At 35.0% G+C, this 15,281-nt stretch overlaps 1 protein-coding gene across 1 annotated transcript in view; it reads right to left on the bottom strand.

Annotated features, from left to right (window-relative positions):
- Positions 1-15,281, bottom strand: part of CCDC178 (coiled-coil domain containing 178) — a 171,395-nt gene that overhangs the window by 111,547 nt on the left and 44,567 nt on the right. Inside the window, exons 10-15 of the mRNA XM_072328076.1 lie at positions 13,141-13,294; positions 10,502-10,597; positions 10,250-10,386; positions 7,733-7,781; positions 5,610-5,672; positions 2,637-2,798 (exon numbers count right to left, since the gene is read on the bottom strand). Coding sequence (XP_072184177.1) covers positions 2,637-2,798; positions 5,610-5,672; positions 7,733-7,781; positions 10,250-10,386; positions 10,502-10,597; positions 13,141-13,294 — 661 coding nt within the window. The remainder of the gene's footprint in view (positions 1-2,636; positions 2,799-5,609; positions 5,673-7,732; positions 7,782-10,249; positions 10,387-10,501; positions 10,598-13,140; positions 13,295-15,281) is intronic.

The raw sequence follows: 15,281 nt of genomic DNA, 5'->3' as shown, positions 1-15,281 counted from the left end.
CATCATTAGTCACTGTCATTATTATGCTCTTTTGAAAATACTATTAGCAAAGGGCTTTTTTCCATTTTGACATGTTAAACCTAAATCAAAAATAATCAAATAATTCATTATCTAAACTCAAACTACCCTACATTCTCCAGCTCCCTCCCGATAGTGATGAAGTATTGCTATATGCAGGTTATGTAAAGAACAACTCATACAGAGTAACAATAAGAAAAAAAAAAAAAAAACAACTCATATCTAAACTAGAAAGCCTTGAAAGATGTTGACCGTACTTAATTGAAAGCATGATAATAAAATGTATGGGGATCACCCAATTCTTACTTCTGGACAAAAAGTCAAACAAACAAACAAAAAAAAACAACAAACAAGTTTTGTTTTGGGTGTTGATTTTGAAACAAAAATGAAGGTATTTGGCTTTTTCTTAACAGGAACAATGGACAAGAGAAATTCTTCTCCACAGTTCACTTCTTTCCTTTGACAGAGAAAAAACAACAACAACAACAACAACAAAAAACTAAACAAGAAACAGGAGTGCATTTATAGGGTGTGTGGAGGGAAATTTCAGATATCTTCCCTAAACTGTAAAACTGCTTGTTTTAGTGAGCAGTCTACTGAGCACTGGCCTAGTGGAAGGCATCACTACCCAAAATAGAGGGGTTGAAACAAGATGATTTTTAAGGTCCTTTCCAAACCAAACTATTTAATGTTCCTATGGCCTCACAGTGGCATACAGAACAAAGGCTTGGTAAAGCAAAGTTTGATTTAAGCATAATGACAACAGGACAACCCACACTTTGTTTTTGATTTATACAGTGATCACAGTGAATGCTAAACTCTGCTGCACACACGACAGAAGACAGAATCGTAGAACGGCCTGGGTTGAAAAGGACCATAACGATTATCTAGTTTCAACACCCCTGCGCAGGGTCACCAACCACTACACCAGGCTGCCTAGAGCGACATCCAGCCTGGCCTTGAATGCCTCCAGGGATGGGACATCCACAACCTCCCTGGGCAACCTGTTCCAGTGCGCCACCACCCTCTGTGTGAAAAACTTCCTCCTAATATCTAACCTAAACCTCCCCATTGTAGTTTAAAACAATTCCCCCTTGTCCTATCACTACCCAGCCTCATAAATAGCCATTCCCCTGCCTGTTGATATGCTCCCTTCAAGCACTGGAAGACCCCAGTGAGGTCTCCTCAGAGCCTTCTCTTCTCTAAGCTAAACAAGCCCAGTTCCCCCAACCTTTCCTCACAGGAGAGGAGCTCCAGCCCTCTAATCATCAGGTAGAAAGCAAATGAAATATTTACTGTGTTTCTACTTGTCAGAGCCCTTTCCTGAAACAAGAAAAGGAATAAGAACCTAATCAAGAAAACACAATGTTACAGAAATGTTTTTAATGAGGAAAAAAAAAAAATAAATATCTTCAAATTACATCCTAACAGCTCTGCAAATGAAGGATAGTATGGTTTCATTTAGTGTTTTTAAGTGTACATATACACATATACATAATAGTCACTGAAGTGCCATTACATCTTACATCAAGTCAGTGTTCGTATTTTGACTGTTTCTGTGTCTTCTCATAAAAACAAGATCTGTTTTCACAGACATTGGTCACAAGGGGACTATCATCATTACTTAACAAAATGATTATCCACTTAAGGCCTCCAGTTTTAAAGACTAAGTAAACTGATCCACCTGGTTTCAAACAATAATTTATTTAAATAACATTGTCTAATGTACATTCTGTTCTCTATCACCACTGTTGCAATGCTCCTTATAAGGAAAGTTTTCAAAGATCTAAAGAATTACAAGATATGAAAGAGGAAGCTGTAGTAACAAAAGAAGTGCTTCACAGCCATACAATTTCAGTTGTCATTCCTGAACTTGTCTGTATGAAAAGTTACTTCCTGAACATTCTGCCAAGATTTTCCTCTTGGGAAGAGTTGCATCTTTAATAGATCCAGCACATGTGGTCAACAAGATACTAGGTCATCACTGGGCAACTGGAGGAAAACCATCTCTTTAGCCATGCTTTCAAAACATGTCAGACTACAACAGTACAAATGCTCTGCACTTTTTTTGCTTCTGGTAAAGCTTGCATAAAATACACCTTTCTCTTCCAAAATCAGTTTCAGTATTCTGAGGATTTGTTTTTAAGACTAAGATCTTCTGTGTCTTTTCCTTATATAAAACAGACATTTCATGAGAAAAAGGAAAAAAATAATAATAATAAAAAGTAACACTCATAAAGCAGGGAATGAAAAAGGGATTCCAGCCTGTCATGGCTTACACATCAGTTGCTCTTCTCAGCTTATAACAAAACAAACAGATACAAAGGAAATGAGCAAATACTAAACAGTCTTCCCTTTTGTAAGAAAGAGGATCACAAAACTTAAAAGATTAAAAAAAAAAAAAAACAAAACACTTTTCTAATGCATGAGGCAAGAAAGGACAAAACTCTGGGATCAGGCTGCATATTTTGTTGTATCATGGCACAATCTTAAAGCACACCTTAAAAATCAATCTCTTCTGAACACTTATGTTTCATCCTCTTAATTTTCTTTTTATTTTTCTTGTAATAACAATTAGAAAATATGTCAGCAAATGGCTCAGAATCTACCACTTTTACCTTAAGGTTCTCATTAAATAAGTCTTCCTTTCTTTTAAATTTTGCTTCTAGATGACCTATGTGTCTCTCTATCTCTTCTATTCTCTTCATATCTTCTTCTCTTTTCTTTAGTTTCTCTCTTTGCTTTTCCCTTAGGTCATCATATATTGTTTTAACCTTGGCCTGTTTATTGAAATATATAGAGAAATACCTTTCAGTACTGAAATCAGAAGCAAAGTAAAACATGAAAAATTCAAATCTGAAAAAACATTTATAAACTGAAGCAAATACCTTGAATAGGTCACAAAATTCAGTGGAATTGAAAATGTCTTCAGAATGAAGGAAAGTTGCCCATAAGTAAGCATGTGAATAATAAAGGCTGAATAGCCAGCACAGTTGGCAAACAAAGAAGATGCATCAGCAACAAGTAGTATGAAATACAAGTATTATATTGAAGCAGACAGTTAATTTACAATGCTGAATATAAACAAATAGAAGAAGAGATTTCCAAAAAGGGGAATTAAAATTCCAAATATCAACAATGTTAAAAAAGGAAATCTTTTCTGATGAAAAATGCTATTATCATCATAGGACAGTCCTTTGGTGGGGGGGGAGGGGGAAGAGAAGAGTGAAAGAATATAGAATAGAAAGGAATTTATTGAAAAATAAATGAACACATTTCAAGGCTAGGAAATACACCATGTGCCTCCGGTGGCGCAGTGGTAGAATTGCTGCTTGCAACACCAGAGGCCCAGGGATCGAATCCCCCCTGTGGTGCAAGTGGCAGAAATGCTGCTCTGCTACACAGAAGGGCTCGAATCCTGGGAGTTGGACTCGATGATCTCTAAGGTCCCTTCCAACTCACATGATACTATGATACAACAACCAGCTTACATCCAGTTAATCTTTCATCAAAAATAAAGAAAGAAATATTATTAGTAATAGATACATTGTCTATAAAGAGCAGAGAGGTCTTACATAAATTTACAACTCCTTCTACACCAAACCCACCATCCCTTGAACTCAATTATTTATCTGTCTAGCACAAAACAAATACACAGCCACTATCTAGATATGTATGTATATTTGAAGTGGAATTCAGTTGCCACCATTTTGATTTCCAATTTTAGAACCAGAGTTTCAGGAAGATTACTGAGAAGAAGGCAAAGAATGACCATACTCACAACTTAGTCTTTTAATCATAGTCTGCAAACATATTCACTTTTACTTGAAGTAAAGTACTTTCAAGTTCACACGTGAAGGTTATGGATTGGGTTTCAAGTCACAAAATGACTGTTAAGTAGAATAGAAAAGCCTCCCATACAAGCATAAGTAATTCTGGATTGGGAGTTTCTTTATGCCATATGAGTATAACCACTATCTTTAGCAACCTCAGAAAAGACTCTCCTCTAAACTGTTATGCACTTTTATAGTTGCTTGTTAATAATAGAATTTGCTCTTTCAGTAGACTTTACATTTTGTCCCATTAGTAAGCGTACAGTTAACAAATGTACAGTTAGAAGAGTGATGAGGTTAGGATGACATTTTACAGGTTTTATAGTTAAGAGAGATTACTATGGTGAGGAAAAAAAAAAAAAAAAAAAAAAAAAAAAAAAAAAAGGACGATCAAAATTAAATGAAATACTCACCCACATCCTAGGATCACAGTAAAAAATCTCTAAAAGGAGGGACCTGCAGAAAGTGATCCCTCTCTAGGAGGCAGTCAGCCCTTAAATGAGGTCTAGGAGAGGTGCAGATAGGCTCCACCCCTTCCAGTCACACAGGTGAATTTTCTTCACCTGTGCTCCCAGGGCTGACTAAGTGCTTGCTTCAGGCGATCAATCACTGGTTCAGGCCAAGACTCAACAGTTCCCATACAGTAAGAAAAACACTCTTGACACCAAAACAATCAGTTAAAACAAAAAAAAGTAGCAACAAAAAGATGTAGTTAAAAATAAACATTACAAAAATTATAAGATACTTATAAAGATGAACCCACAAAAAGTATGAGATACTTAAAAAGATTAACCTCTTTGTTGTGAAAATACATGAACTACAATGAAAAAATTACTAAGCAGAAAATTTATATCTGATTAGGGAACTGTTCTTCTGTTCCTGTCTGTGGAAGGAAAGAAGTAGGATAGAATCGCTATGAGGGATTTTTGCAAGAACCAAGAGGAAACAAAGATCTCAGAAGGACTTATGGTCAGCACAGTAAATCCAAGAACAGACTTTGAAATCTCTCAGATTACCTCTTTCCTGTTTGATACAACCACAAAAGAAGACAGATCTCTGCAGAAAATACTCCTGTAGCTTCCACTCCGTGTCTTGCTTAAAGCATTAAGAACTTACAGTTACTACAACATGTGTTATATGACCATTACACATCCTCTCAAGGGAGGCACCTGAGGGAATTGATTTTCCAACGGATGGAAATGGATGGTAGTGCCCTACTTGGAATTTCAGTAAGAAAATTTGAAGTTGTATCGGTGCTTGCCTGAGGACTGTTAAAAAGCAGCAATGAAGATCAGACAAAAAGGCTTACATCTGACAATCAGAAAAAGTAACAGCAGACAGAGCATCTTGTGTGAATTAAGTAGTTCACACTAGGGGAAAATCAAATGGTGTTTAAATGGCTCATTTTATACATACATGCATGAATATCAAGTATGGTAAGGGCCTGATTGTATTTTCTATAGAAACTGAGTAAGAATATACACAAATTCAAATGATACTGTCTCTGCACATATAAATTATTATTGAAAGTTATTGTGTTTTTTCTAGCAAACTGGAAGTTACTGCAAACATCTTGGATACAACTAATATATTCCAAGTTTTCACAAGTATTTATGTTTTCCAAATTGAATATAAAAAACAACAAACTCAGTTACTTAGCAAAACCCATCACCTTCCTATCAGCTACAAGATACTCAAAGCTAATTTATGGTATGAAGTAAAAAGAATGCAGAAGGAGAACTTAGCTGTCATATTTACCTGAATCACTTCACAAATTCCTTTTGCATCTTGAATTTCTTTCATAAGATTCAACTCCAAATTCTTTGGGGAAAAAATAAAGTCATATGCAACACATGAGAAAGTAAATTAACAGCAGTGACATCACAGCAAGAACAAACACAACTTTTAAATTTTCTCTTGACTATCGCAAAACTACACAAAAGATGAAATTACAGTCGTTACTCATGCACGGTACCTAAATAAGTATAGACTACACTATAGGAAAACGAAGAATATATTTTAAATTTGAATAAATATACCATTGACATAATAGTAATAGAAATAATTATTGTTATTATTATTATTTTATCTTAAGATAATTAAATACATGAAGAAGCTGAGATGGCTCACCTAAAATGATACGGAATATCAAATGTTAAAATTTAAAAAAATCTCAATACTTTCTGTCAGTTTATGATGGGACTTTTTCATAATTTCTAGTAAAAAATCTGAACACGTTTCATGCTCTTCCTATATGAGTATTCTACTCACACCACTTCTGGGATTACAGTTAAATAAATTATTGTAGTCTGCACACTGAAAACCTCTAGTTTAATGTAGGTCTCCTTAGCAGACCATCATAACTAAACTATACCCAATTACAATCTAAGCCAAATCCTAATTAGGGTTTTCTGTTTTCTTTTAAGTAAATTTAGGGACATCATCTAGGCAAAACTAGGCATAACATGGCCAACAGTATAGTTAGAAACAGACTCAATCCATTCTATTGTTGAAATATATTTCTTCAAGATTTTTAATTCACGTCTATATCTGCAATCTGGAAGCATGTGCCATCAGCACTTAGAGAGGGAGGTTCTTGCATAAGCAGGTCATAAGAATCTCTCAGATGCTACATACATATGGAAATACAGAAGAAGGTGAGAGAACATATTCAAATATTCTCAACCCCTCAGTCCCAAGGATTATTAGAAACTTCATGAGAAAAGGAGACAGGCAGATCAATGTTCATGTAGAAAACACATTTCAAGGAAATCCTGTAATCAGTGATGCATGGGAGATTGGTAAGCACAACCTGTACCTCTGATTAATCAGCTGGGGCAAGTGTTGGGTCAGCTGTGCGAGCACAGGTGAGAATAATGTAGCTGTGCTCCCGGAAGGAGTGGAGCTCATCTCCACCTCCTCTAAGACCTCATTTAAGGGCTGACCCCCACTGAGATTGCTCCTCAGTGAAGGCTGCCCCAGCTTCTTCAGCTAAGGTATCAACACTGTTGAGTTTTTCCTTTGCATATAACCTTTGTACATTTACCATCATCTTTGCTAACATCTTTATATTAGCCACCTATACAAATGAGTAGAAGACTTTTATTTCCAGATGAAAGTTCATACGTCTTCTCCAAGGAAAACTCTGAGCAAAGGTTAGTGCCTTGGTACCCCCTTACACATTCACACACCTATCTGAATCTAAATCTACTGAGCCTCAGATGAACTGTATGTAGCTTCTGGACTGCTCTCCAAAATGCAGTATCATTTAGAATGACTGATGATAACGCCTGGTGGTTTGTGTGAATATATTTTTCATTCTGCTTGGTAGCCCACAGAGACAGTTGAACTGGTGGTTACAGACAGATGCTTTGTCAGACACACCAAGGGATAATTGCTCTAACAAAATATCAGCAGAGACCACACAATCAACTTTAAATTGCACCATCATTTATAAGGATATATTCAATTGTTGCTTAGATAGAGAAGTATCTTAGCTTCTCTGCATTCTATTCTCACTTAACTAGCAACTTTTACCTTGTAATTAGCTCTTGCAGCTAGCCATCTTTGTGTGTGCCTTCATGTGTTAATGCCTTGAAAATACAAGCACACTACTTTAGCTGCTATGGTAGCTGATTAACCATAGATTAACCATAATCATTAAAATCGACAACACAGTGATAACTCTGCCACTGTTAGAAATGGAGGTACTCAACAAACAACAAGGGAACTGGAGAAACTTAAGAGGTACTGGAAAGCTATCACTGGAGATGGGACATTAACAATGGCTGAATGTAGAAGTTGTGCCAAGAAAGAATCCAGAACACAAACAAAATGAAATTCTGTCTCTAACCATAAATGCATAACCATAAATGAGATACATTTTTGACTGGCTGCATGCCCAGGATACTAACACTATCTATGCCTTGACTAGGGAGATTAAGGAACAGCAAAATCCAAAAAGTAACACTGTAGTCAAAATTCAAAAAATGGGGTTTTTATTGTTAGTATATTAAAAACGTTATGAAAGATAGTTGAAAAAGTAAAATATTTGCAAGCCAGATAGAGACTATTTTTATATATCGTACTAGAGGCTCAAAGCACATGCAAATCAGGTTTTGATGGATGTTTTGGAAACATCAAATAGAAAAATAAACACCACTAAACAGAAGGGAAGCTGTTAGTAGCCAGACTGTATCCTCCAGCATTTGAAATTATGTCTAAAACAAGCAAAACAGAAAAGATCCTGAACTTTGTAGATTCAAAAATCAAAAAAATACCATCAGGGAAGCTAAATAAGAATTTTTAGAAAAACATGCAAAGTACATAAGAACTAGTAACAAATCCTTTTCCAAATACATCTGAATAGGAAGGCTGCTAGAGACAATGTATGACTAACAGATGAACAGAAGCACTGATATTAAAATCTGGATTACTTATTTACAGTAGACAAAATTCAACAAAGGTAAATGTATGCTTGGACATTAGGATCAATTACTTGTAGAAGACTGGACTCTGAGCTTGTTAATAATAAAGCAGGAACAAGATCACAAAGGTAAAACAGGCATTCCCTAACACTGTGAATAAAAAGCTCCATTGCATTTAAATGAATAAATTTAATGTTAAGAACTATTAAGAAAGGAAAAAAAAAAAAAAAAAGAAAACAAAATAACAAAATAGAGGTCCATCTTATACCACTGCATAAGCCCACTGTGCATCTAAACATCAAATATTCTCTGTGGTTCAAATCCTGCTTCCTCTTCCCCTGTAATAATGGAATTTGAAAAAGTACTGAGCAAACAGGATGATGATAGACATGGGACAGCTTTCATTCATGAAATAAGTTAATAGAAGTCTTCAGCCTAAAAAAGGAACATAAAAGTCTGTAAAGTAATGTGGGACATGCAGAAAGGAAATCTGGAATGTCTGATCATTCCATATTTGAAAATAAGAAGTAGGGCATTATATGAATATAGTATATGCAGGGCAGAAGTGAAACATAACTTGTCATTCTTCACACAACACATAAAAAAGATGTTGAAATTATCACAGAATTTCACGGATGTTAAAAATTCAAGATATCACTGAAACTTTGACAAAAGAGATGAACATCAATTCCAAATTATTTTTTAATAATTAAGGGAAAAATATTAATTAAGCAAATAAACAGGGATGTTTTCCTGAAACTTTCTTAGACTAATTTTTAGCACTCAACGAATATCTATTAAAAAGAAAAAGAAGCACCATAAAATATTCCTTGCTCATGCTGTTGAACATCCATCCATGTATAAGTTATAGCACATAACACAAAGAATGCAGAGAAAACGGTGCTTGGCAAATTTGTGTCCAAACAAGACACAACAAACTTAGCATTAAAACATACTACCACAGAACATCATAATATACCAAAAATAAAATTTATAGGGCAAACCTACGTGGTGCAAATTCAGATATTGCCAGTAATATAAATTTGATGCAAGAGAAGACAACCTGGCACAATGAAAGGCTTTAAAGTTCTCTAGTCCATGTTTTACAGTTTTTCCCTTTGACTCTAAAAGTGGCTCTGTTTTAAATCACATCCAACAACTCCCCTTCTCTTGGAAACAATCAAATCTCTGCCTCATAGGCTAAGAGTATCACAGTACTGATCAGACATAATGAATATTGCCAAATATAAGGCAAGAGTTGAGTAGCAAGCAGATCAGAGCATTTAGAAGTTTTGAGCATAACCAAACAACCTGCCTCTTGCTTGACACTTAATGGAAAAACACCCCAAGAGAACAATATTTATAGTCTTTCATTAAAATACATCTTATTTAGCCAAGAACCCCAGAAAGATCAAAGATTTACGATTTCTGTATTACTCAAAATTCCACACAAACAGCACTCTTCCTTTTTGTGGCACCTTTTGTAAGATACCAAAAACCAACAGACACTGGTGTCTAAATGAAGAAAGAACTGAAAATCTGTTTTATTTACTGTTATATCATAAATTCACTTGGAACATGATGCAAAATACAGCTGTCTGGAATCAATAAACTGAGAATCTGCAAAAAAATAAGTCCTACAAGAATTCAAAGAAAAACAGACACACAATATTCAGATTCTAATTTGTAAATATCATAAATAATTAAAAAAAAATCAAATAAAAACCATAGGAGATTTACTGAAATGCCTGTGGGACTGAGGTTTATGTATTCTGGTTTTGGCAGAATTTTTATTTTGCTTCTTTCAAATGAAGGTTAAAAAAATACCAATAATAAATTTCAGCCTAAAGAAATCTGATGTTATTGAAATGGTGTATTACAGAAAACACTTAAAAGCAAAGTTCTGTTTTATAGGTGTACTTTCAGTGATAAAACAACACTTGCTTCCAATATTTATATTGCTAACATTACCAGTTTCCAAGTTTTTGCAAAATCTCTTCACTTTCTCCTTGGAGTTCTTCATTTTCACGTTTCAAATTGTCCACTGTTTCATTGATTTTGAGAAGCTTTTGCTTTCTATTCTGAAGATCAGTTTCCCTGGTGGATTTCTAAGGATCATTAAAACATTAAGATACTTTTAGCATATGTCAGAATAAGTCAGGTCAATACAGAAGATGCAAGTATGCAGACAGTTTTGCTTATCTAAAATAATAAACAACTTACCAGTTCTTCCATAGCTTTAACCGAGTCAGAACAATCATCCGATCTTTTTACATTCTCATCAGCTTGTGCAGTTACTTTATTATTCAAATCTTCTACCTAGAAGATATTTTAGGTAATTAGTTAACACAGATACCTCTTACACTTCTTCCTGGAAATTAAACCAATGTATTTTAAATTATAATTAAAAGGCAGTCTATTAAACAGTAACTGGAGATACAGTGCTATTCATACACACGTTCCCATTGTTATGTACCCAAGCTGAATCCTTAGACTTCATAGTATCAGTAAGCACACTTTCACAGTCTGCTAATTCATACATGATATACCAAATTCTATGGGCCATTCTATATGTTATGTAACTTAACAGAGTACTTTTAATTTCTGTCAGTTCTAAGATTTTCCTTAATATCCCAATATATCTACTGAGTTAAAACAGAGACTCATACCAAAATTCTCATACATATCATAACCCTGCAAAGGCTGAAGCAACATAGGTATCCAGGCAGAGCTTACCTATACAATCTCCAAAGAGATACAGGTTTAACTGGAATATGATAAACTAGAAGCTGGTATACAATCAACAAGGCTAAATTAAATATAAACAAATGTGAATTGCTATGCTCTGCAGGTGTATGATACACAAATTCCAAACAGAAAACAATTGCTTAAAGACCACTTAAACAAGGCACACAGTCACAATGATTCGCTGATATTAAATAGGAAATAATTAAGTAAAGTTCTAGTTTAAAACATCTGTTAGCTAGTCCCGAACATTAGGAATGAAAGCCTAAGACGTAGCAAGGTCTCGGTTGAAGGAGTGTGACCATTTCAGGGACCCTAATTCCAGAAACTCAAGTTCAGGTTGGACAGGACTCTGGAAACCTGATCTAGCTGTAGGTGACCTTTAAAAATCCATTACAGCTCATAAATAAATAAAGAAATAAACAAACCAAGAGAGTTCACAGAGAATGAAAGGCTAGGAATTAGAAAACGTTCTGTTCAGAAAGACTGAAGAGAAGCACCTTTAGTAATCTAGGAAAAGGAGACTGAATTACAACATTTTTTTTATACGTAAAATATTCCTAAAACAAGACCAAAACATTTCAGGGCAGTGTGGGAAAGACAAACTGGTTACACTTACAGGGAAAATAGCCCACAAATTACCTGTGAGCAAAGTGTTCTGGTTTTTCAATTGATAGTACTTAAAGAGGATGATTCGGAAATGCTTTTCTCTTTTTTTATTTGATTTTAGAACAAACATTTTAAGAAGAATGATTTGAAATGCTGCCTGCCACATTATGAAAAGTATTCTGGGTGGTATCCTGAAATCCCTTCTAATAAAACACTTTCAGTAATTTCAAAAACAAAATTTTTTTCTTATTCTTCTCATTCTTCTTAAAACCCAACTTAGGGATCAACAACAACACACACACACACAAAAGAAAGCCTGCAATGACCTGTCTCCTAAACTTATTCCTTTTGCACATCTGACATTTATGTGGCTTTCAAAGAGAGATGTGAGGTATAAAGGTGTCTGTTGTCAAATTATAAATAAACTTAGAAGAAATTTACAAGATAACTTTGTGCACTTGAACATTATGAACATTGTTGATTTGTTAGTTCTTCTTTGACATCATCAAATTATTTCTTCATTTTCTATCTCTGTATGAAATCTGTCCTCTTTTTTAAACAGTAGTATGAGACACAATTACATTTGAAAACATTCTATCAGTAGCAACTGCTGGTGCCACCAAAAAAAAAGAAAAAAAAAAAAGAAAGAAAACTTATTAAACACTTGAGAACTGGAAACAAAAGGTATAAAGAAACCCATTAGAGACTGTGCAGTATGACTCCATTTGCCTTATTTTTGGACATGAACTGGCCCGCCCATTATGGGTTTGCCAGGACCATGGCCAAACAGCTTTTGAATATCTCCACTGAGGAAAACTCCAATAGCACATATATACATGTACACATGACAAGTTCTGTTGTAGCCATCTAAGTCCTGTTTTAGGCACATAAACATTGCTTTTGGCTCATTTACTCCTTCTTTTTTTTTTTTTTTTAATTCATATTTTTTCTTGTGGCTTCACATGTGAAGCAGTAAATTAACTGAAAATGTCCAATCAGACTGCATGAGGATCTCCATACCATGTTGTAAACTGCTGTGTGCAACAATGCAAGATTCCAAAAAGAATGTCAGACAAATACTGGAGAAAATAGGGAAATTTCAAGTAAAGCAGGCTATTGCTCTGCATGCTGTAGGAGAGGGCTTCATCTGTAAACTCAAGCCAAAAAACACTAATTCAAAAGCACATTCATTCTGTACTGCTAAATGTTTAATTTAGGTGACTTAGAAGGATAACCAGTATTAGATGTGAAAACAACTAAAAATATGTAGAAGCAATTTAAGACGATTGATAACTTTAAAAAATAAAGATAAACATTAATAGCACAGTACAAGAATGGACAATAGAGTTCTGTACAATTCTACCACTTTTTACTTTTAAATTAAAGCCTGTATTTTTACTTTTACAGAGGATAATAACTCTTAAACACACAAAAATATTCAGGCATTCCTGTACTTTTCAATAAAAGATACTCATTTACTTGCTTGTTTATAAATATTCAAGACTCACTTTGCTGTTCCAACATTTTGCATCTTCCTGGATTTCTGCTTTTTGCTTCACTAACTCCTCAAGGTGTTTTTCATCCTTTATAATCTTCTCCTCTGTTTCTTTTAACTTCATACAGTATTCGGTCCAAATAAATTCAGAATGCTTTAACTCATTCCTAATAGAAATACACACGAAGTGAATCCATCTATCTGGAAATATTCCAAGGTAGTCCCACTCCATAAAGGAAAATGTAAAGCAGATCCGAATTAGTAAAGATTTATTTTGATTCTCTACTACGTTTCTTGAGTAGGTATGCATGAGAGAATTTCAAAACACCCAACCTGGCAGGTTCATACAATTTCAGCCAGAAATCAAAATTACTCAGGCTACCCATTCACTTGTACTTAAAAAGTCTGCCAACACCGCAGCTTCTAATTGGACTTCTGAACAGGCATTAGTGTAGTTGAGTAGAAGACTTTTGTTCAGCGCTTTTATTAAAACAAGAGTCAACTTATTTTCTCCACTAGTGGCTAAATCTAGTTCACAGCTATCTTCATTTAATCAGTCTAGCTCAGTGCCATTTCATGGACAAATGCCATTAGTGATTTTTTTTCTGAATCATCTTGCAACTGTTATCTTCGGTGCCATTATACAAGACACCAACTCTTTACGTAAAAATGAACTTGCAGAGAGTTGACAAAGTCAAAAAAGGAGCTAAACACCTTACTTCAACTTGCAAATGTATCAGCAGACTCTGAATTATCAGAAGAAAAGCCACCCATAATTACAGACAGAGGTAATACAACAATAGTCAGGAAAACACTCCAACAAAGAACTGTTAGGCCTTGTTATGTGCACAGATCTTTTGTTACAGTGGTGCAAGAGAATGTTTTTTTTTGGTTTTTTTTGTGAAAGGTAAAAGAAATAGAGGGATATCAAGTTAACATTTGATGATGACTGCTGATGTTAGTCTATTATTTTTGTTCAATGAAGAGAATAACTTAGTTAATAATTCGAGATCCAAAGGTCACAGAATATATATATCATGAGAACGAAACCTAACACCTCAAATATCTCTACTCTGTTATGTCCTACCACTCACAACGTATCATAGAATAGTTGAATGGCTTTGGCTGGAAAGGGCCCTTAAGAATCATCAAGCTCCAAGCCCCCTGCCATAGGCAGACTGTTCCAGAACCTCACCACTCTCTCTGTAAAGAACTTCCCCCTGATATCCAACCTAAATCTTCCCTCCCTTAACTTAAAACCCATTCCCCTTGTCCTGCCATATAAATGACACTTGGAATTATTCTGATGACAGACATGTAACAGGCATACTGCATATCAGCTATCACTTTTTTTGAGTACACTCCCATGGAAAAGTATGCCACTATCAGCCATAGTGAATATGTGTGAAAATAACAGACTGTACTGTGGGATGTAACTCTCCCCCACTATTTTCAGTTCTCTCACTGATGGTACTCAACATATAAAAAAGTGTATCAACAGAAGAGCTGTTCAAGTCTGTGCCATCACAAATCTACCTTTTGCAAACCTATAAACACCACATTATTCTGATCTTCCTCAGACAGCAACTCAAGAAACTGCTTCAGCAACGCAGGCATGACTTCAGTTGTAAGCCTATCAAATGGCTGGAAAAAGATAGAATTGACCATTGACTTCCTCACTGAGGGGTGGAAAAAAAAAAAGTTGTGTTTTTTTCCTGTAAATGCTGACATTCCTTAGCATTTTTAGTTTAACTTACCACTCACACGGATAGAAATGGTTGCAAGATGCACAAGAGCCTACATCATTGTCATGTGCAACAAATGGGAAATACATTAACTAGGTGAAACAGAAAACATACTACGTTCATTTCTGTCCATACAGAAAATCTAAAGCCACAGAAAACAGTCACAGCAGTTATACCCTCTTCTTTTCCTTCTGAGAGTGAGTCCCTTCACAGAGGATACCAAATACTTTCTTCTCAAATTCTACTGAATGTCTTGTTTTATTCTATTGTGTACCAGTATAATACAGGTTTAAAAATATCTCAATTTTTCCTAATCAGAAGTTAAAATGAAAAGGTCACTAGCAGTATCCGAAACTGTCACAAATGTTATTTGAAGATTTGATGTTCAGTTTCATGGTAGACAAGTCTG

Source organism: Excalfactoria chinensis, chromosome 2 (assembly GCF_039878825.1).
Source record: "Excalfactoria chinensis isolate bCotChi1 chromosome 2, bCotChi1.hap2, whole genome shotgun sequence".
NCBI lineage: Eukaryota > Metazoa > Chordata > Aves > Galliformes > Phasianidae > Excalfactoria > Excalfactoria chinensis.
This window is presented reverse-complemented; position numbering and strand designations above follow the sequence as displayed.